Raw genomic sequence first — 24,493 nt, 5'->3', positions numbered from 1 at the left:
TGTAGTCCAGGCACAATAAACAGTGTCTGCTTTGTGAAGCATTTTGGGATTAGGAGCACTAATTTTTATGTTACTTGTACATCGTGTGATAAATTAAAACCTTTCAGGAACCAGTTCTATTACCTCCCTTTCTCTAGATCAGTGGTTCTCAACTTTTCTTCTAGCAGGACACACCTGAGAGGTGATGCTCACATGCATGACACACTGAACACATGACCATGATGGGACTTAATATAAAGCGTATACTCTGCATCCCCAGGAGTCCCCCGCTTACTAACAGTGGGTGCAGAGCAGAACTAAGACATTTCCCTGTACAACTCACCAAAAGAGTTATTCCGATTCTGGTGTCATCTCAATAACAGCATCACAAACTCCCTCTACTATAGGTGCATTGTAAAATAATACAAACAAACCCCACTCTGTACCTGCCTATCAAACCTGCCATACCTCAGCAGCACTAACTCCAAGAAATGAAACAGCAATAGACCTAACCCATGAAAAGGCAGCAGTTCACCACCAGTGCAATATAATATTGAGAAAATGCAACAAATAAGGCTGATACACACCTCTAGTAAAGTACCTCATCTCAGTCACATACACACAGAACACAGACCTGCCTTCAGCAAATACAGAATAAAAGACCACAAATTACAAATGTGTAAAACAAACCTGGAATGGAAACCCCAAGATCACCTTCTCAATGCAGTGCAAAACTGGAGACTAGAAACAAAAATATATTTCCTCCTACACTAAGCAAAGAGGGAAGAAACGCATATTCTCAAAACTGACATAGTATGACTTGTACCCAGTCACTCCCCTCCATGCCCCCATCACTTCTCCCAACCACTCAGTCATCCCTTCTCATGCTCCTATCCCTGTCCAATATTCCTGACACCCCCCCCACCCCCTTCCCCGTGTTCCCTCTTTCCCCTTCCCAGAACGCAGAATTGCTTACCTGTAACAGGTGTTCTCCTAGGACAGCAGGATGCTAGTCCTCACATATGAGTGACATCAGGATGGAGCCCATCACGGAACACTTTTGTCAAAGTTTCTAGAACTCTGACTGGCACACTGAGCATGCCCAGCATGCCACCAACCCTGCATCCAGTAGGGGTCCCCCCTCAGTCTCGTTTGTAGTAAAAAGTACAAGCGAAAAATAAAATAAGAAAACGATAAACCCAACTCCGCAGGGCGGCGGGTGGTTTTTGTGAAGACTAACATCCTGCTGACCTGGGAGAACACCTGTTACAGGTAAGCAACTCTGCTTTCTCCCAGGACAAGCAGGATGGTAGTCTTTAACATATGGATGAATAGCAAGCTACAGGCTGCATCATATGAAATAGACCAACCAGCACACATGTGCAACAGGCAGAACTACTTGCTGTTGGCAAGGATGAGGCAGCCTGAAATTCACAGCGGGACGAGGTAGGACGAATTGGGTTTCTACACTGGCCAATCTGTCCTAAAGAATTTATTCCCAAAGACAGAGTCTTGCCTTCCAGCCTTGTCTAGACAGTAGTGAGCTGTGAAGATGTGGAGAGCGCCCCATGTCGCAGCCCTGCAGATGTCAGCAATTGGTACTAAACAGTAGTGTGCTACCGACGTTGCCATGGCCCTGATGGAGTGTGCCTTCACCCGTCCCTGAAGTGGAAGGCCTGCTTGCTGGTAGCAGAATACAATGCAGTCTACCAACCAGTTGGAGAGTGTTTGCTTGCCCACTGCAACTCCAAGTTTGCTTTTATCAAAAGATGGAAAGAGTTGGGTGGATTTCCTAGGGACTGCGGTGCGGTCCAAATAAAGTGCAAGAGCACGCTTACAGTCCAAGTTGTGTAGAGCTCGCTCACCTAAGTGAGCGTGAGGCCTTGGAAAAAGAGTGGGCAAGACCATGGACTGAGTTAAATGGAAATCAGTTACCACTTTAGGAAGGAATTTAGGGTGAGTGCGAAGAACCACCCGGTCATGGAGGAACCTTGTGTAGGGTGAGTAGGTCACAAGGGCCTGTAACTCACTTACCCTGCGAGCAGATGTGATGGCTAGTAGGAAAAGTACTTTCCATGTAAAGTATCTGAGGTCGCAGGAGTGCAAGGGCTCAAAAGGAGTGTGCATGAGCCGTGCAAGGACAACATTGAGGTCCCATACCACGATCAGTGGCCGCAGAGGAAGCTTAAGCTATAAGCCTCTCATGAAGCAACTCACCAGGGGTTGAGCCATTATTGGGGCATCCCCTACTCCTTGTGGTAAGCAGAGATGGCACTGAGGTGTACGCGCATTGAGGAAGTCTGTAGGTCAGATTCTGAGAGGTGCCAGAGATAGTCTAACAGATTCGATGTGGGGCAAGAAAAGGGATCCAAGCCCTTCTGTGTACACCACAAGGTAAACCTCTTCCATTTAGAGCGGTAAGACTTCCGTGTGAAAGGCTATCACGAAGCTACGAGGACTTGAGAGATGTCACTAGAAAGATTGAGTGTTTGTAGTATCAACCTTTCAACATCCAGGCTGTCAGAGCGAGGGTCTGGAAGTTCGGGTGGTGTAACTTGCCTTGATTCTGTGTTATGAGGTTGGGTGCTGTGCCAAGGCGAATGGGTTTCTGGACAGAGAGGTCGAGAAATATGGGGAACCATACTTGGCGTGGCCAATATGGGGCTATGAGTATCATTAAGCCTCGGTCCTGTTGTAGCTTCACGAGAATCCTGGCTATTGGCGGAATCAGAGGATACGCATATAGCAGGCCTATGTTCCAGGGATGGGCGAAGTCATCTTTGGCTGGTGCTCTTCAGTCCCTGTGTAGGGAGCAGAAGTGTTCCACTTTGTGGCTCTGATTGGACTCAAAGAGGTCGATGGTCAGCTGACCCCATCTGTGGAAGATTTTGCTCGCAACCAAGGGATCCAGAGACCATTCATGGGGCTGGAAATGTTGGCTGATGCGGTCTGCTTGTGCATTCTGCATGCCAGCTAGATAAGTGGCTTGCAGTAGTATGTAGTGCAACAGGGCCAAGGCCCAAATCTGCGCTGCCTCTTGGCAGAGCAGGTAAGAGTCCATGCCCCCTGTTTGTTCAGGTACCACATCACAACTTGGTTGTCTGTTTGGATCAGGACAACTTTGTTGGAGAGGCAGTCCTGGAATGCATAAAAGGCGTACCGCATCACCTGAAGCTCCAGAAAATTGATTTGATAGGTCGCTTTGGCTGTTGCCCAAGACCCTTGAATTTGACAGTCTTGGAAATGGACTCCCCAACCTAGGTTGGAGGAGTCCGTGGTTAGGGTAAACTGAGGAGCTGGTTGCTGGAAAGGAAGACCTACTTGCAAGTTGGCTTTGTGTGTCCACCAGGTAAGGGACAGACGAAGCTGGCTGGTGATGTGTACCAGGGACAAAAGCGGTTGAGTAGCTTGTTGCCACTGAGATTTTAGAGTCCTCATGGCTAGGCGCGCCATTGGTTTAACATGGACTGTTGATGCCATATGGCTGAGCAACTTGACTAAGTGGCCAGCAGAGGTTCTTTTTCGAAGGCGGATAGAGCTGGCCAGGTTGGACAGCATAATTGCGTGGTCGGTGGGTAAGAATGCTTTGGCTATTGTGTCCAGTTCTGCTCCTATGGAGAGATGGTGAGATGAAATTAAATGGGATTTGGAGTAATTGATTAGAAATCCCAAAGAGTTTAGAAGTCTTGTGGTGAGTCCGAGGGAGTCGAAGGTTCCTTGTTTGGACTGGCTTCTTATGAGCCAGTTGTCCAGGTTTGGAAAAACATATACGCCCCTTCTGTGTAACTGTGCAGCCACGACTGCCAGGCACTTTGTAAACACTTGGGGCGGCGAGGCCGAATGGCAGGAACCTGTATTGATAGTGCCAGTAACGCACCACGAATCGCAGATACTTGCGATGAGGAGGGAAGATTGCAATGTGGGCGTATGCGTCTTGAAGGTCCAGAGAGCAAAGCCAATCTCCCTGTTGTAAGAGTGGAAGCATGGTTCTCCAGGACACCATTCTGAACCGTTCCTTGTGAAGAAATGTGTTCAAGGCACAGAGATCCAGAATAGGTCGGAGGCCGCTGGTCTTTTTTGGAATTAGGAAGTACCTGGAGTAGAACCCCCTCCCCTGCTGATTCGGTGGAACCGGTTCCATGGCTGTGGCCAACAGAAGGGTCGAGAGCTCTGACTAGAGTAGTCCTGTGTGATCCTCCCAGCTCCACAATGGAATGGGTGGGAAGTTCAGGGGTATTTTTGAAAAATGTAAACAGTAACCATGGGTTATAATGGACAATACCCACTGGTCCGTGGTAATTGGGTGCCAATTGGTTGCAAAGTGGCAAAGGCAGTCCCCCTCGGGAGGATGGCTGCTGCTCTCTGGAAAGGAATCAAAATCCCGCCGCAGGGCCAGCTTGTGGAGCTGGCTGTGGCCTTGGTGTTCTTGCTTGGCATGCCTGTCCCCTCCGAGGTGCTCGTGCACAGGACGCAGGAGGGAAATATCTGTGGGACCTGTAGAATTGTTTCCTGGTGTCCCTTTGTGTGTTCCTGTGGACTACAGAGGGAATATCTGGGGAGACAGTTGATAACTGATGCAGGGTCTCATGATGGTCTTAACTGGGCCACTGAATCCTGGATCTTGTCCCCGAATAGGGTGACTCCTGTACAGGGTAGATCTGCAAGTTTGTCCTGCACTTCCGGGCATAGGTCTGATGCCTTGAGCCAGGCCCAGCGCCTAGCACTGATACTTGCTGCCGAGACTCTGGATGCTGTTTCAAAAGAATCATAGGCAGCTCTGACTTCATGTTTGCCTGCTTCCAATCCTTTTTGCAGGATGGAGGACAAGGCTTCTTGTTGTTTCTGTGGTAATGTCTCCGCAATCTCCTGGACTTGTTTCCAGAGATTTCTATAATATTGGTTCATGTACAATTGATATGCTGCTATTCGTGCTATCAACATGGACCCTTGGAAAACTCTTCGTCCCAATGCATCTAAGGCCTTCTGTTCCTTACCAGGAGGAGCAGGGGAATGTAGGCGTGATCATTTAGCCTTTTTCTGAGCTGATTCCACAACTACAAAATAGTATGGCAGCTGACTTTTCTGAAAACCTGGAGCTTGTTGGATCAGGTACATAGCATCTGTCTTTCTGTTGATTGGAGGAACAGTACCTGGATGGTCCCACAGGCAGTATAAGAGGTCAAGAAGGACTTGGTGCACTGGTATCGCCATTATCTCCTTTGGAGCGTCTACGAATTGTAAGACCTCCAACATTTTGTGACGAGAATCTTACTCCGGCATCAGTGGAAAAGGGAACGTCTCAGACATCTGACAAAATTGGCAAAGGAGAGGTCTTTCGGAGAAATCGTAGCCTCTCTTCCGGGGGTGAGGCTCTGAGAGCAAGTCCTAGCAAGCTTGTGAAGAACCATCTGAAGATGCATCCCCCCATGGATCATTGGGAGTTTCCCCTGCCCCTGGATGGAGGAAGTATGCCAAAACCTAAAGGGCGGGAAGGCATCGACACCGAGGGAATCAGTGCTGGCATCGAAGGCACTGGGGCAAATGGGGTGCGCTTGAGCCCCGATGGACCTGGAATGGACTCTGGCATCAGTGGTTCCTGTGGAAAGATCTGGCCAGGAACAGATTCTTCCCCCTGCGAGGAACCCGGTATTGGTATCGGGACCTGCGGAGGCCTCGATGGACAACTCTGTGCCAGCATGTCTGGTGGCACAGGTTGAGTAGGCAAGGCAACAATGAGCGTGTCAAGGTGCTTGAGGAGAGGTGTGGACATCGAGGGAGCCGGTTCCGGTGCCAGTATGGGGGTCAGCGCCGGCTGGAAGCCTCGTAGGGCATTCAGCACTGCCTCTTGAACCATGCGGTCCAATTCCTCCTGAGAAGCTGGCATGGGTGGCAAGGTAATCAGGGTAGAAGGCAGGCTAGGTGTTACCAGAGCTTCCACGGGGGTCCATGGAGTCTCGGTGCCCAGCACAGATATTGGTGGGGGAATGCCTAGGGGTCCCGGATCCAGAGGAGGATGGGGGCTCCTCTCTCCGGGCCTTCTTCGCAGGTGGCTCTATGGAAGTTGATGCCACCACGGTATCTGTGCCGGCACCGGTCGGGGATGTCCGGTGCTTCCCTCGGTGCTCAGTCTGGTCCTTCTCCATGATGTTCTTGGTAGGGCCTCTTCGAGGTCGATAGACCCTCTGTGGTTGATGGCGCTTGAACTGGCATCATGGAGCAGAACATTATGAACCAAATAAGTGCTCCATCTTGTCCAGATGAGCGCAACGGCCTTTGGGGATCATTTGTGTGCAACTAGGGCATCGGACATTGTGTGAGAGAGCTAAGCACAAAACGCAAACGGTATGCGGGTCCATGATGGATATGGTCCTCGGACACTCAGGACATTTTCTGAACCCTGTCGCCATCGTAAAAAAGGCAGGCGCGCAGTCTATGATCGTTAGGCACTGATAGGGAATGCCACCAGCAATAGACTGCAAACTACAGGGAAACACTTACCAAGTGCCGGAGGGAACAGTGCGCGATGGGGGAACCCGGTAAGGGTGATTTCAAGAAGATTAAAACTTCAAAAGTTCCGTGAGGAAAGTTGTGATACATTTCTCACAGAGCTCCTAAAGTGCGAGACAACTGCTGCGCGGGAAAAAAAAAAAAAAAAAAAAAAGACTGAAAGGGGGACCCCTGGTGGCTATAGGTTAGTGGCATGCTAGGCATGCTCAGTGTGCCAGTCAAAGTTCCTAGAAACTTTGACAAAAGTGTTCCGTAACAGGGCTCCATCTGATGTCACCCATATGTGATGACTAACATCCTGCTTGTCCTGGGAGAATACCTCTAACCACCTCTTCCCTACCCCTTCCTGCTCAGCATTCCCCACTCCTCCCCAACCCAACAGCCCCACACCTCCATCTCTCTCTACTTCCATCTCTTTCCTACCCAACAGACCCCAACCCCTCCCTCTTCCACCTGTCCCCTACCCAGCAACCCCAACCCTCCTTTCCCCCATCCCTGATTCCCTATCTTCCCATGCCTTCCTACCCAGTACATTTCCCCCTCCTCCTGGCTCTCAGCCAGCAGAAAAGACTTGTCCAATCCAGAGTCTCAATCTCACTTTATCAGCAGCAGATGAGGGCAAGAAGCATTGAGGAGGCACCAGATCTACAGAGCACGCACTTTTCACCCTTATGCTCCTGCTTTCATATCCAGGCCCCATGGGGTGAATAGAGCATCAGCAGCCTCACTGCCAGGCCAGGCCAAGGAAGTTAAAGTTGGTGTCCTGCCAGGCCCATATGAACAAGAGTTTGTGATATCATGCTCTGATCTGGATGGAACCACCTCCTACTGGCTAGGAAGAGGAGAAGAACAAAAGCAGCTTCGTGTCATTCCCAGCAAAAGAAGTAAGCAAACTCCTGCCCAGACTGATGAGGAAAGATCAGTCTTCTGCTGGCTCTGCGACACACTAGTGTGTCCAGACATCTGTTGAGAACCACTGCTCTAGATGAAGTGAGCTTCTCATATAAAATATTAAGAGAACGTTTACAAATTATCATGAGGAATGCTCCTTGCCTCCCTCGCATACTCCAATGTATATTATAATCTTTCGTCCCCCTTATTTCCTACTCCAAGTTTACACATCCTTGTTATAATGTAACTTTATACTCCTTCAAATCGTCTCTACTGTTTGGTTGGTTATAGTTTCTACTTGTTCGATGTAAACCGAGCTGATTTGATTTGTATCAAGAAATTCGGTATATAAAAGCCTTTAATAAATAAATAAATAAATATTGGGCTTCTCTCATAATTTTCTGGTAGTACTTACTGTTAACCAGAGTTTTTTTTGCATGTAACTACCCATAAGAGATGTGAAACCCACTTGCCACTGTTCAGTCCGGTGACCACTCACTTGCTCACAATCTGAGACATACCACATAGGAGCAGTGAATGCATGTAACCTCATTGTCACCTATGGATTTCTCAAACAAAAAAACAATATTGACTGGCTCTTTAATATGCAATCCTAGCTATAATATTCCATGGCCCTTAATTTTTGTCCAAGATAAATTTAAGACATTAGGGCCCATAGATAGAAATTGGGAGAAATCCCTTTGTGTATCTACTCAGCTATCATTCCCAAAGTTCAACAAGACGTGTCTGCACCTGTGGTGTAGGTGAGCCTCCAGTTCACACCTCTGCATGCTCTGCTGACATTCCACCTGGAAGGGACAATCCACCAGAAGCTTATCCAGTAGGTTCCTCACTAAGAGGCTCGACTTCCTGCAATGCTGGAAACACAGTTTTTTACGGTCCATAGGACAAAAGTCCCGCTCCCTCATGAAGTTCTCCAGGCACTTGTAGCAGTAGGTGTGCCCGCAGGGCGTATCCATAGGCTGGAGCAAAGGCTGAAGGCAGATGTGGCACACTAGCTCGTCATCCACCTCGTCTTGGAAGTTGTAAATGTGGTTCTCCAGCAGCAGGTGAGGCTGGCCGCACTCGTGACAGAGGTCTCTCATTTTGGCATCCTGCTCTGTCAGTGCCGGGTCTGCCATGACAACCCTGGTGTGTAGACTTTAGCTCAAGGGATGAAAATGGTCAACTTGCAGTCAAGATATCACCAGCATGATCCTTTTCTGTAATCAGAAAAAAAAAAACACACACATAAGACTGTATTCTATGGCTGTAAATCCTAAAAAAGTCACTCTATGAAGAGACATGAGGGGGTTGTCATGAGCTAGTTTTGGGCTGCTAGTTCTTGACATAGACATGTAGTATATCATTTACCTGCTCTCTAGCATGTGCTATACAAAGATATGCATGGTCCTGCTAATTTTCAAAGCAAACTCATGTGCGTCAAAGTCCATGTGTACTCTGAATGCAGGCTATTATAAAATTGGGCTCGACGAATACAAAATTGCAAAAAAAAACCCCAAAACTTCATTTGGGCAATATGTACATTTTATTTATGCTTAGGCAGCATTAATTAAATGAATAAAAAGTGAATGTAGTGAAGCGAAGATGCAGAAAGAGGCGGCATTGTGTGTCTCTTCAGCATCAAAGTCTGGGTCTAGGTCCTGATGTTACTATTTCAATTATACAGAATAGTTTATAAAATTAGTTATCCCAACTAAATATAGGTTCTACTAAAACATACAGATGACAAACACAATTACAGAGATCGACACCAACAAACTGTCAGATGCTCAAATAATCCCTTGGCAAAAAACATCATCATCTCATTGGGCACTGTGCAGGGCTGCTTTAGAGCCAACAAATTTTAAAGTGTACTTTAACAAGATCCACATACTACTCTAACCCCTCCTCCTTTTCCAGTTTCAAATTCAACCTGAAGGCATATTTCTTGCAAGAAGCCATTCCAACACGAGACTCCCCTTAATTGACCTTTATAAATCAGCTCTCTCAAACCTATGGTCTGCTACCAACTCCCCTCCCTCTGCATGGCTCCATTCCTTTTTTATTTCAGTAGTCAGCTCTTTGAAAAGAAAAAAATACAACCGTGAAAGGAGCGCCTTATGAGATATGCCAATCATTTACTGGTTCCCTGGAAGTATTGACTTTTCAGTGTTTACCTTATGTACAATAATACATGCAAAAATCACACTATATTTCAAAGAAGAGTTCCTTTATTATTTTAATGAAAAAAAAAATTTAGAGCAGTGATTTTTAAAGTTAGGTCCACAAGAATCTGCAACAGGCTTGCAACATATGCAAAACCGTGGCTCTAATGCATGCCAATATATCTGCTAAATAAATATTCACCATAGATACCCTGACAAAACAAACCTGTTTACCATCCTCAAGGACTAGAATCATGAGCCACAAATACACAGGAAAAGGAAAAACAACCTTACAGGTTCTCAATATATGTATTTTGTTTTAATCAGTACATAAGAACTTGCCAATCTGGGTCAGACCAAGGGTCCATCAAGCCCAGCATCCTGTTTCCAACAGTGGCCAATCCAGGCCATAAGAACCTGGCAATTACCCAAACACTAAGAAGATCCCATGCTACTGATGCAATTAATAGCAGTGGCTATTCCCTAAGTAAACTTGATTAATAGCTGTTAATGGACTTCTCCTCCAAGACCTTATCCAAACCTTTTTTGAACCCAGCTACACTAACAGCACTAACCACATCCTCTGGCAACAAATTCCAGAGCTTAATTGTGCATTGAGTGAAAAAGAATTTTCTCCGATTAGTCTTAAATGTGCTACTTGCTAACTTCATGGAATGCCCCCTAGTCCTTCTATTATTCGAAAGTGTAAATAACCGATTCACATCTACTCGTTCAAGACCTCCCATGATCTTAAAGACCTCTATTATATCCCCCCTCAGCCGTCTCTTCTCCAAGCTGAACAGCCCTAACCTCGTCAGCCTTTCCTCATAAGGGAGCTGTTCCATCCCCTTTATCATTTTGGTTGCCCTTCTCTGTACCTTCTCCATCGCAACTATATCTTTTTTGATATGCGGCGACCAGAATTGTACACAGTATTCAAAATGCAGTCTCACCATGGAGCGATATAGAGGCATGATGACATTTTCAGTTTTATTAACCATTCCCTTCCTAATAATTCCAAACATTCTGTTTGCTTTTTTGACTGCTGCAGCACACTGAGCCGACGATTTTAAAGTATCCACTATGATGCCTAGATCTTTTTCCTGGGTGGTAGCTCCTAATATGGAACCTAACATGTAACTACAGCAAGGATTATTTTTCCCTATATGCAACACTTTGCACTTGTCCACATTAAATTTCATCTGCCATCTGGATGCCCAATCTTCCAGTCTTGCAAGGTCCTCCTGTAAAATATCACAATCCACTTGTGATTTAACTACTCTGAATAATTTTGTATCATCCGCAAATTTGATAACCTCACTTGTCGTATTCCTTTCCAGATCATTTATATATATATTGAAAAGCACCGGTCCAAGTACAGATCCCTGAGGCACTCCACTGTTTACCCTTTTCCACTGAGAAAATTGACCATTTAATCCTACTCTGTTTCCTGTCTTTTAACCAGTTTGTAATCCACAAAAGGACATCGCCTCCTATCCCATGACTTTTTAGTTTTCGTAGAAGCCTCTCATGAGGGACTTTGTGAAACGCCTTCTGAAAATCCAAATTCACTGCATCCACTGGTTCACCTTTAGCCACATATTTATTAACCCCTTCAAAAAAAATTTGTTAGGCAAGACTTCCCTTGGGTAAATCCATGTTGACTGTGTTCCATTAAACCATGTTTTTCTATATGCTCTACGATTTTGATCTTGAGAATAGTTTCCACTATTTTTCCCAGCACTGAAGTCAGGCTCACTGGTCTATAGTTACCCAGATCACCCCTGAAGCCTTTTTTAAATATTGGGGTTACATTGGCTACCCTCCAGTCTTTAGGTACAATGGATGATTTTAATGATAGGTTACAAATTTTAACTAATACATCAGAAATTTCATTTTTTAGTTCCTTCAGTACCCTAGGATGCATACCATCCGGTCCAGGTGATTTGCTACTCTTTAGTTTGTCAATCTGGCCTACTACATCTTCTAGGTTCACAGTGATTTCGTTCAGTTCGTCTGACTCATCACCCCCGAAAACCATCTCCGGAACTGGTATCTCCCCAACATCCTCATTAGTAAACACGGAAGCAAAGAATTCATTTAATCTTTCTGCAATGGTCTTATGTTCCCTAAGAACCCCTTTATCCCTTCGGTCATCTAATGGTCCAACCAACTCCCTCACAGGTTTCTTGCTTTGGATATATTTTAAAAAGATTTTGTGAGTTTTTGCCTCTATGGCCATCTTCATTTCAAATTCTCTCTTCGCCTGCCTTATCAATGTTTTACACTTAGCTTGACAATGCTTATGTTTTAGCCTATTTTCTTCAGATGGATCCTTTTCCAATTTTTGAAGGATTTTTTTTGGCTAAAATAGCCTCTTTCACCTCACCTTTTAACCATGACGGTAATCGTTTTGCCTTCCTTCCACCTTTCTTAATGTGTGGAATACATATGGACTGCGCCTCTAGTATTGTATTTTTAAACAATGTCCATGCCTGTGAACACTTTTAACCTTTGCAGCTACACCTTTCAGTTTTTTTTCTATTTTCCTCATTTTATCAGTTTCCCTTTTGAAAGTTTAGTGTTAGACCTGCAGATTTACTTATTGTCCCCCTTCCAGTGTTTAAATCTGATCATGTTATGATCACTTTTGCCAAGTGGCCCCACCACAGTTACCTCTCTCACCAAATCCTGCATTCCACTAAGAATTAAATCTAAAATAGCTCCTTCTCTTGTTGGTTCCTGAACCAATTGCTCCATGAAGCAGTCATTTATTACATCCAGGAACTTTATGTCTCTAGCAAGTCCTGATGTTACATTTACCCAGTCAATATTAGGGTAACTGAAATCTCCCATCACCACTGCACTGCCAAATTGGTTAGCTTCCCTGATTTCTCTTAGCATTTCATCATCTGCCTGACTTTTGTCCAGGTGGTCGGTAGTATACTCCTATCACTATACTCTTACCCAACACACATGGGATTTCTACCCATATAGATTCTACTGAGCATTTAGTTTCTTGTACGATCTTTATCCTGTTGGACTCTATACCCTCCCGGACATAAAGTGCCACACCCCCACCAAGTTGATCCTCCCTATCATTGCAATATAATTTGTACCCTGATATAGCACTGTCCCATTGGTAATCCTCCTTCCACCAAGTCTCTGTGATGCCAATTATGTCACTCATCATTTGCTGCTATACACTCTAACTCTCCCATCTTACTTCTTAGACTTCTGGCATTGGCATACAGACATTTCAAAATGTGTTTTTTGTTTGAATTAACAACCTGCTTTTCAGTTAGGGATAATTCTGAAATCATTAGCTTCTGTGATTTTTTACATATAGGCATATGGACTGTGTTTGCTTTTAATGGAAGCTCTGTTGGGATGCCCCAAGTCTCCTGTTTCATTAGTATCCTTCAAGGATACATTTCTCCGAACCATTCACTGCTGAGTGACTGACAGCTTTCCTCCTTGTTCTAGTTTAAAAGCTGCTCTGTCTCCTTTTTGAAAGTTAGTGCCAGCAGCTTGGTTCCACTCTGGTTAAGGTGGAGCCGATCCTTTCGGGGGGGGGGGGGGGGGGGGGAAAAAAAAAAAAAAAAAGGTCTCCCCTCCCCCAAAAGTTTCCCTAGTTCCTAACAAAGCTGAATCCCTCTTCCCTGCACCATCATCTCATTCACACAGACTCCAGAGCTCTGCCTGTCTCTGGGGACCTGCACGTGGAACAGGGAGCATTTCAGAGAATGCCACCCTGGAGGTTTTGGATTTCAGCTTCCTACCTAAAATCCTAAATTTGGCTTCCAGAACCTCTCTCCCACATTTTCCTATGTCGTTGGTAGGTAATTTAACTACACAATTCTGTATATCAAACAAACTTTACAGCAAACAAGAAAAATATGAAAACACAGTCACTAGTCTAGTACAATTTGTGGTGCAGCAGGAGAACTGGTATAACTATGCAGGAACATAGCAATAAGAATCCTTGCCACAAAGAACTTATAGCTTTCAAGGGTCAATTTGAGCTTCGACTGGCCATATGCACCACCCACGTTAACTTTCATTTGGTGTTCCCGCATTCCTGTTCTATTTAGTTAGTGAATATTTCAAGCTCCTGAACTAAAGAATACTACAAGACTTATTTCCTCCTCGGTGGAGGCGGCATAAAAGCACTCAATTTTCTGCAACCAAACGTCACAGTATTTCTGCTCAGTCAGATATGGAAACAGAATATTAAAAATAAAAGATAAAATTTTAAAAAAATTCTTTAGAGAGTTACTAGCAACCACGTCTTTTTCAGGGAGCCTCAGTCATTTTGAGAAAAATAAATAAATATATGGTGGGCATGAAATCTCTGACTGAGGAGGAACTAAAAAACATCCTGCTATATCCAGGTAATACTCTCCAAGAAGACACTAAGCATAAACTTTTGTTTTTTGTTTGTTTGTTTTTTGTTTTTTTTTTTAACAGCTAGTATTCCTTCTCAGATCTAAGAATAAACCATAACATGAAAACCAGATGCCTTTATATTTATATATAAAGTCTTAGTCTCTCATACTGAACATGTGATCAAAAAGGGTGCAAGAAATTTTGATGCACAGGTTAAGTGATTTATACAGCAAGTAGATTTGGTTGTCCATGAGGTATTTTGCACTTGGTCTAATTCTCTGGTTGTAAGGAGAAGAAATTCTGTTTCATAACTTATCTGAGCTTTAGCTCGTGCTGTTGAGTACTTTGTCTACAAACTATTGCATTACTCATTCCTGGGATGTGGATAATCTGTGCCGGTGAAGTGACAGAATTGAATATACCACATATTAAATACATAGCAATGCACAAGGCTAAAACAGAAAATCACCCAAATAATCAGGCTGTACAACCAATTACTCCTGCCCCCAAGTATAGCTGCTGTAGCGACAACTATCAGACAAGAGGCACTACTTAGGGACAGCCAGGACTCCCTCTCTACCAGGAATTGCTTCCTTCCTTCAGTGTCCCTAGCCCCATCCTTTTCCATAGGGTTTACAAACTATAGTACCCGCATGTAATCTACTTTGAAGTATCTGAAAAAGCAGAATATAAATCAAATAAATACAAACCTAAGCCTGAGCACAGACGTTAAGTGACCTACTCAAGCCTGCCCAGTGAGTTGCACATAAGGAAGTCAAACATTCATTAATGCTAAGGGATGAATTTAAGATTAACAGTTACCTAGTATACTAAATGAGTGTTTGCTATCTGATAAAGGCAGCAAAGTCACAAACTGCGACAGACTACATAAAGACAAAAGGCAGCACATCAAAACATTTAATACTCAAATCTATGCCATCCATGGGTAGTAAATGCTGTAAAAGAACATTAAATACATTTGCTTTTCCTCTTACTTTAGGTAAAGGAACTACATCAGGATTTCCAGCTTCGAAGCTCTAGTATCACAAAAACATCCCACTGGTCCATCCTTTCCATGAGCTGTGATGGCTTTTAAAAATTATACATCTGGGTGTGAAGGGACACTTCATGTGTCAGACCTACCTTAACTCCAAACATCAGAAAACTCTAGGGTCTCCCCTTACTGTAGTCTTACATCCGATTGTCTGATGCTAGGAGCAGATTTTCTGCCTGAAGCTTCCCTTGAGTTGCTTTTATTTCCATAAGTAGACAGACAGTTCCTGAAAACCTAAACCTGAATCAGAGGCGAAGACTCCAGCTCACACCCGTCTGGGGATGGCAAGTTGAAACAGAGATGTTGAGTAGTATGCAGACAAAAAACTGCTATGCCTTTCAGTCACTCAGATATTAATTCATACGTCTATTCAACAGATATCAGAAGAAGCACGAATGATGACTAAGTTTAAAAGAATCTAAGCATCTTCTGAGGTGTGGATTATACGAGTTTCTGACATTGCCCCTTTATTCCAGTAATGCCTGGGTATGACGACTTCTCTTAGACCGATTTGTCTCATCATGTGACCTTTGGCTAACAGGAGTAGAGAAATGTTGCAGTTGTTAGATTTTGAATTAGGAGTCCAACATCTCACTGGGCTTCAGCAGACTTGGTATCTCAGAAGCTAAGCAGGGTCAGCCCTCAACAGCACCGACTTCAAAAGGAGCACAGGTTGCTGTAGGTTATAATGTTGATGACCAAATGAATAGTTTTCCTTCCTCAGAGTCTGTAGTGGACTAGTGCCGTGGCAGGCTTTTAAAGGGAAGATGGTATGAAAAAGGGGTTATGATATTTATTATTTAAAGGCTTTTATATACCGATAACCATTTGCACATCGTGGCAGGGGTATAGGATTAACAAGTATGGGAAAAACTATGTACAGGTTGATCGGGAGTGCTAATGAGTCAAGAAATTTAATGTGGATTCGCAGTAGAGAAAAAAAAAGTTGAGGGGTATTAGTGGAAGGCCTGTTTGAAGAGCCATGTTTTTAGGTTTTTGTTTTTTTTTTTTTAATTTCAGTGTGCATGGTTCTATGCGGAGGTCGGGGGGCATTGTTTTCCAAATTGAGGGACCTGCTATTGAGAATGCTCTGTCCCTTGTGGATGAGAGGTGTGCGAGTTTAGGGGAGGGTTCCTTGGTAGGCGGTTCTGGTGGGTCTGCTGGAAGTATGGAAGCGGAGTGAGTCGTGTAGCCATTGTATGTTTTCGTTGACTAGTGGTCTTGTGTATAAGGGATAAGCTTTTGTATTGAACTCTCGAGGCAATAGGGATCAGATGTGGACGGAAGAGGGTTATGTTTCATTTTCTCAACTGCAGGCAGATTTTGGAATTCCGAACTATACCAGATATATATATATTTACAGAGTCTGAGATGTGTTTTGCAATCAAGGACTGCTGAAACAGCATTACGTCATCGTACTGGGTTAGAAAGATTAACTAAATCGAAGTCCCAATCTAAATTATCTAGATCAGTGATGCTCAAACCGGTCCTGTGGGCCTCCCCAGCCAGTCGGGTTTTCAGGATATACCTAGTGCATGCAAATCTCATGCTTATTCATTACCTGTGTATGCAAATAACAAAATAGGGTAGTAATCAGAAAAAAATAGCTTGCTATGAATGCATTACAGCTAGAAAGCCTTTCAAATTAAGCCTGCTTTTTGGACACCAAGTGTACAAGTACCTCATAGCCCGAAAACACAATAGAGCTAGAGGTGAAAATGCTCCTCTCACTTTCCAAAGCAATCTTGAGCATTAGCATTTCAACAGACCCTCTTTGTCAAACACAGCAGTAATCAAAAGCAGTTCTACTAGGTACATAACCAGGTCTTAACTATCCAGCAGCCGAGACAGATTTACTAAATTACAGTGACAGGCTGCAACCCACATACCAGTCACTGGTGCTCCTTCCCATTGTCTTCTTAAGCACTGGCAGAAGAAACCAAAAATTAGACTCCAAAGTACAGTTCCTGCAGCTAAGTGTGAACACACAGCAAGAGGAAATGTGATTCCCTTCAACAATTAATCTTCCACCACATTCAGCTCACTACCTTATAATTAGCCTTCTGTCAAGTACATAAACAGCTAAGAAACTTTTGGGTTTTTTTTTTATGCGGTAGGCTGCAGCATGCCATTGTAAGGGAATTCAGACCTATCAAAGAATTTCTGATTTACTCTAAGCAATCTCTCGTGTGTGTGTGTGTGTGTGGGGGGGGGGGGGGCGGTTAACATACAAACTTGAAAGCAGATAAAGGTAAGTTTCAAAGAGGCATTGTTACTCTTCAGTTTAGTTGAAGGGATTAACACTTCCTTACTGAGAGAGTGGTAAACAGAATCCTTGCCAGGCTAGTCAGTTGTCCTCGTCCGTCTCTCTCTTCCCCCCCCCCCCCCCCGGGTAGTCCTGGAGGGGGAATGGGGTCATTTCCCCCCTGGTCTCAGTATCCATCAGGGGCAGGACACTAAATGCAAAAAACATTTTGTGTGCACAATTCGTTTTATATGCGAAAAACATGATTTGTTCACAAATCATACTTTCTATATATACAATATGAGATATACATAAATCATATTTTGCTGCACACTATGCCTTTTCTTTGCACACACTTTCTGGTCTATGTGCATTTAACTCCTTTAGTTCGCTGCACTGGGAGTTAAAAAAAAAAAGTTAGCTTGTGCGCTGAATTTCAGTGCACAGTTTAAACCCTCAGCTTTTTACATCAGCCTCTTAAATTGTAAGCCCTCTTGGGATAGGGAAATATGTACAGTACCTGAATGTAATCCATTCTGAAGTGCCTGAAAGGCAGAATATAAATCAAATCAAACTTTCTCCTTTAGAAAGTAGGCTTAAGAAAGAAAATACACACACTTTCACTTACTACTTGTCCTTTGGCTAGCATATATATTGCTTCATTTTAGACCTCTGCATAAAGCAGCCCCACAGACATTGTCCAAAACAAAATTTGATTTGATTTTTATTCTGCTTTTTGACACGTCAAAGCAGATTGCATTCAGGTAATGCAGCTATTTCCCTACCCTCAAAGGGCTTATAATATAAACATTGTACCTGAGGCAACAGAGGGTAACATGACTTGCCCAAGGTCACAAGGAGCGGTAACAGGATTTGAACCCAGTCTTCCCTGGTTTGTAGCCCGCTGTCCTAACCACTAGGCTTACTCATCAATTAAGGATTAATCCAAAAAAGTCAAAATGGATGGAGTAGCATGTTATTGCTGTACTAGGCATCTACCGTGCAGTAAATGCCTAATGCAGCTTAGTTGCTGACCCCCTTAGATTGTAAACCCTCTGGGGACAGGAAAATACCTACCATACCTGAATGTAATTAATCTTGAACCACCAATGAAAAAGTATGAGCTAAGTCTGAATAAAATAAAATAAAAAACAGATCAAGAAATTCAATTTTAAAAAAGTACTCATGGTTTTCTGATCTTACAATTAGTACCCTCAGCAGAGTACATCAACATATACTGTCTGCCCTTTTATCAGTTTAAAAGCCACGACAAACTACATAGAACAAAGATCATAAATATTCATGTACCTTCTATTTCAGTTTGGTATAACAGAATTTAGAATTCTATTTGTTTGGGTTACAGAACTGAGCTAATGAAGCTGAAGACAATACATACAGGAAACAAAATGGGACACGTTGGCCTGGGAGCTTCGTGCAGCCGTTTCACTGCACATGAAGTTTCCGATGTCAATCAGTGCTATGAAAAGCTCAGCATGATCTGGAATTCCCTAGCACCATGGCGAAATACAGATTCCCAACTATATTTACAGTTCAGGTCTACTGCAACAACTGTTACAGAACCAAAAACCTCATGTCTGAAGTTACATACTGATTTGCTGTGTACAAATCCACACCAATATTACTAAAACCTCATTCCTTGCATATCAAAGGTTGTGAAATTATATTAATGGAGTACAACTATCCTGCTGAGGGGCAGTGGTGATTTTCTGCCAGGTCACCAACCATGGAACTATTTTATAATTTTGCTTCCTTTTTCCCATTGCCACTAGAGTGGAAGGCGGAAGTTACCACTAGCTTGGAACCAGCACTGCTGAGGGAGCAAGACTATGGTGAAATGTACTTGTCCTCACTGTAAAAAAAAAAAAAAAAAGACACCCTTCATCAACAATAGCCATCCATCAGAACCAACGTCAGGAAATATTTCTTCACGGAGAGGGTGGTGGATGCCTGGAATACACTTCCTGAGGAAGTGATGAAGACAAAAACAGTGAAAGAATTCAAAGGGGCATGGGATAAACACTGTGGATCCCTAAAGGCTAGAGGATGGGAATAAATAAAAGAGTGCTTGGGGGTAACTTGCTGGTGCAGCAGTTACTACCCTTAACCAATAAGGGCCCTGACTTTGGCAGTCTGGGAAACTAAGCATGGGGGTGACCTGCACGGCACTGCAGTTGCTACCATAAGCTTGCTGGGCAGACTGGATGGGCCATTTGGTCCTTTTCTGCCGTCACTTCTACGAAGGAAAAGGAAAAAAAGGCAGTTTCTTAACACACAAGGTCTAGATCAGCAAATTTCCAGAGTATAACTTGCCCATTATCTTTCTGAAAACTAAGCTATAACAAAGCTGTCAGCAGATAAGGCTCTCACACACCCAGTTGCCCTTATATTTATTTATTTATTTATTATAAATAAATATATATGACATAGTATATTATATATACTATGTCATCGCTCCCTACCATTCATTGCTTTCTGTATCTGTACTAGGTGTGCCTGATGACCAAAACTGACATTACCACGTACGTATTCCAGCCATCCACCCCTCTCAGTAAAGCAGTACTCCCTCACTCTTCCTCTGGGCTGCCATCTTTCCAAGTTCATGTCTTGACTGCTTGACCGTTTTCTTCTATACAAAATTCCACCTTCTTGTGCAGTATGGAAGCCCACCAGGTATCTGAATGTTTCTATCATAACCCTTATTTTGAATGTAATAGCCAGACTTGTTGAAATCACAGTGGGCTAAACCAAATACCAACACCATGCAGCACTTTTCAAGAGCATTTTAATTAGGACGACTGCACCCCTATGGCATAAAACAGAAAGCTCGTACTGTTTCACAAGGCACTCCTGCCCCACAGGACTTTTCTTTCTAAAATTACATATGCTACACGGTAGGTCAAACAAAACAAATAATCACTACAACTGATTCTGTAAAATCAAAAAGTACAAAAAAACTAGGTAATGGATTAAATCTCCATAGAAAGCTGAATATCCCTCGTGATGGAAAAAATATCTTTTTAAGGCATAAGAAGGCTATACTACTAAGAAAGTATATCCAGATACTCCACTATGCATGAGGCTCTGAAATTTTGCAAAACACTGAGGTTGATGACAGGCACTCGCTATGAACGGCATAACACACCATTTATGATTCTGGCACAGACCATGTCTGCCCACCTGTATAGAAGAACACATTTTGTACCTCTGAAAATCCCAGATTTCTTGGCAGGAGCAAAGGATAATTTAAGGATTTGTGTCACTATTGTGGTTTAGTAGATCTTCACCAGCATTCAGTGCTGGGATATCTCTCTTTTTTATGCATCTCTTCAGCTCACAGTGTGAAGTGGGCTAAAATGAAAACTTCAATTTTCATACCAGGACAGATCCTGTCTGCATAGCAGTAATAGTTAGAAAAAGAACACAAATGAGAGAATTTTTGCATATTTTTCAGTTACTTTAAATCTTTTATTAAGGTTAATGGGCTGAACAATACAATGTCTACAGTCAGACTCTGGTGCATACTGTTTCCTTGCGCTCACCAGGACATCATTTGATATTAACCTGAAATCAGTCTAGAACATAAAAACTTCCCCTCATATTCCCCCACCCAAGATAACCCACTATCAAGCCCACCTCCTGAAATATGAGATTGTCAGTGCCCCTCAAGCATTGGTTGAATAAACGCATTCAAAACAAAATTCTTCATCCCAACATACCCTTCTTTATTTATTTATTTTATTTAAGATCTTTTAATATACCGATACTCAAGACAAATATCTTATCGTACCGGTTCACAGCAAAACAAGGGGTAACAAAAAACTAGCATACAAACATCCTGCATACCAATGCTATCCACTTTTCCCTGATATTAAGATTCAAAGAATACGCACTCCTCCCACATTCCCACCCCTACTTTCACTTCCCTAGAATATTTTTCAGTTAAAAAAAAAAAAGAGCAAATTTCTGCACAAACTTGTGACAAGTTATTAGAAAGAAAAAAAACACTATATGATGCCCTTGATTATGTGCCCTTCAATCTGTATGCTAAAAAAAAGCCTTACAGTATTTCTGCATGTAACTAATCAAACAGAAAAATGATTTCTGCATCCAATCAATATCTCTGGAGAAGATTACAAAGTAAATTTGCATTAATTCCAGAGTATCTGTTGCTATCCAGAAGTCAGTTTTGACCAGCTCTGAATTGATACTGGATGATTCTATTAACTTGGATAAACAAGCTCATTTCTATATTAAATAATAACATAATAGGATTTTCACACACACACTTCCCATATTGGGTCAGTCGAAAGGCCCATCAAGTCCAGTATCCTATTTGCAACAGTGGCCAATCTAGGTCACAAGTACCTATCAGGATCCCAAAGGTTTGACGGATTCCATGCTAATTATCCCATCAATAAAATAAGCTTGCATAAATAAAGGAGCTTTCAATTTCTCTCTTAGCTTACAATAATCAGGTTCTTCTCTCAACTGTCTAGCAAGCCCATCCCATAAATTCAGATCCGTGAATGAAAAGGCTCTTGCCCTACTTACTTGAAGCCTTTAATACTGAACAAAAGATATTGTGAATTGGATCTGCCCAGAAGAATGCAATACCCATTGGGAAGCATACCTTAAGAACATAAGAAGTCGCCATACTGGGTCAGACTGAGGGTTCATCAAGGCCAGCATCCTGGTTTCTAAATCCAGGCTACAAGTACCTGGCAAATACCCAAAACATTAAATAGATCCCATGCTACTGATGCAATTAATAGCAGTGGCTATTCCCTCCTATGTCAACTTGATTAATAGCAGATAATGGACTTCTCCAGGAACTTAGCCAAATTTTTTTAAACCCAGCTACACTAAATGCACTAAGCGCCGTCCTCTGGCAACACATTTGTGCAACCTGCGCACGCCGAGCCCGGAGCAGCCTCGGAGGGAACTTTCCTTCCACCTCCCCTCACCTTCCCCGACCCCCCCCCCCCCACCTTTGTTGGCAGATTTACGCCTGCCAAAAGCAGGCGTAAATCTGCGCGTGCCAGCGGGCTGCTGGCGCACCATCACCCGACCCGGGGGGCTGGTCCGGGGGCCTCGACCACATCCCTGGGCCGGCGTCATGCCCTCGACATGCCTCCCGCCCCGCCCCAAAATTCGTGCCGCCCACCCGACACGCCCCCTTTGCAAAGCCCTGGGACTTACGCGCGTCTCGGGGCTTGTGCGCACCGCCGAGCCTATGCAAAATAGGCTCGGCACGCGCAGGGGGAGTTTGGGGTAGGTTTTCGGGGGGGTACGCGCATACCCCTTTGAAAATCTACCCCTTAATCTTTCAATGATGGTCTTATCTTCCCTAAGTGCCCCTTTATCCCTCAATTATCTAACGGTCCAACCAACTCCCTCACAGGCTTCCTGCTTTGGGTATATATTAAAAAGTTTTCATTACGAGTTTTTGCCCCTACAGCCAACTTCTTTTAAAATTCTCTCTCAGCCTGCCTTATCAATCTTTTACATTTAACCTGACAATGCTTATGCTTTTCCCTATTTTCTTCGGATGGATCCTGCTTCCAATTTTTGAAGGATTTTTTTGGGATAAAATAGTCTTTCACCTCACTTTTTAGCCATGCCTACAATCATTTGGCCTTCTTTCCACCTTTCTTAACGAGTGGAATACAACTGGACTGTGTTTCTAAGATTTGTTTTTTTTAAACAATGTCTGCACTTGTTGCATACTCTTAACCTTTACAGCTGTACCTTTCAGGTTTTTTTTTCTATTTTATTCATTTTATAGAAACATAGAAATGGCGGCAGAAACAGCCCATCCAATCTGCCCAGCAAGCTCCCATAACTATCAGTTTCACAGACCACCAGGGCCCTTGTTGGTTACTGTTTGAGTCAAATTTCCCACTACCCCCTGCCGTTGAAGCAGAGAGTAATGTTGGAGTTGCATCAAAAGTTGGTTTATTGGTATCTCTGTTGGGATGCCCTAACTCTCCTGTTTCATCAGTGTCCTTCAAAGATACCTCCCTCCAAACCATGTGCTGCTGAGCGACTGTCTGCTTTCTTCCTCCATCATTTTAAAAGCTGCTCTATCTCCTTTTTAAAGGTTAGCCCCAGCAGCCCAGTTTCACCTTTTGGAAAACATTACCCCTTCCCCAGAAGATTGCCCAGGTCCTGAAACTGATTCCCTCTTCCCTGCACCCTTGTCTCAACCACACATTGAGATTCCAGAGCTCTGTCTGCTTCTGTGGACCTGCACAAGGAACATTTCAGCTTTCCACCTAAAATCCTACATGACAACTTCCAGAAACTCCCTCCCACATTTTTTTGTCATTGCTGCCCACATGTACCACAATTCTGCCACCCCTACACCAGGCAAGCAAATTACCAAGCGGTCCTCACTGCCACCAGAATAGTTTCAATCTGTCCTATTCATACTTGGGAATGACTCCCGAACTAAATGTGATTCCAAAATTCCAAGCACGTACATTTAGCGGAATCAATATAGTATTTTCACACATTCTTCCACACTAGTATTCAGTTCTAGATTAGCTAATGTCTTAGCACCCTATTCTAGTCACATTAAAAAATTCAGTTCACATACATTAACTCATATGTTATACGTTCCCAAAGTAACTTAAGGTGTGAGATGGTGTTCCTGGGTGGATGTAGAGATTTCAGGATAAATGTGTAACTTGTTTTCTGATCTCCTTTTAATACAACCGTAAACAGTAGCAAGTCTCAAGCAAATGTGAATGTTAGCTGTGAGTGTGAAGACAGATTCTGGAGTGACCAAGCTAGGAGACCGGTCTGTGTGTTAAGATAACAGGCCTGACTTGTGTATCGGCACAGAACTCCATTCCATCGTTAGAGGTCCTACTGGAGCAGTACAGGCCAGGGTCTCTCTCGGTCACGATCAGATATAGCTCATTCCCATCTCCCCCTCCCCCCAAAAAAGGAATTACAAATCTTTGGTTAAGGAAATTGCCAACCTGTTTGAACCAATCAATTGGAAAGTTCTACAGGAAGGCTCTTTTCACTGCTTAAGTTTTTGGTTGCCGATGACAAATCACTGCTTCGCAGCAGCTGCTGACAGCAGAAACCAAGGCAGCCAGACCTGAAATATACTTCCTTGTTAGACCGCGCAGGAGGTGCTGTGCTCCCTGTCGCTTGGTGCGCTCCCAGAACACTGATTCACCTGACGTGTCCGTCGAAGCATAAGAACATAAGAAAATGCCATACTGG

General features: G+C 43.5%; 1 protein-coding gene across 2 annotated transcripts in view; it reads right to left on the bottom strand.

The window, feature by feature from the left end:
* The window catches only part of LOC115094533 (ligand of Numb protein X 2-like), a 91,033-nt gene that overhangs the window by 65,441 nt on the left and 1,099 nt on the right, over positions 1-24,493 (bottom strand). For both annotated transcript variants that reach the window (XM_029607682.1, XM_029607683.1), the window contains exon 2: positions 8,131-8,600. In XM_029607682.1, the coding sequence (XP_029463542.1) occupies positions 8,131-8,519 (389 nt within the window). In that variant the 5' untranslated portion in view covers positions 8,520-8,600. The remainder of the gene's footprint in view (positions 1-8,130; positions 8,601-24,493) is intronic.

The sequence above is a fragment of the Rhinatrema bivittatum genome, chromosome 6, assembly GCF_901001135.1.
Source record: "Rhinatrema bivittatum chromosome 6, aRhiBiv1.1, whole genome shotgun sequence".
NCBI lineage: Eukaryota > Metazoa > Chordata > Amphibia > Gymnophiona > Rhinatrematidae > Rhinatrema > Rhinatrema bivittatum.
This window is presented reverse-complemented; position numbering and strand designations above follow the sequence as displayed.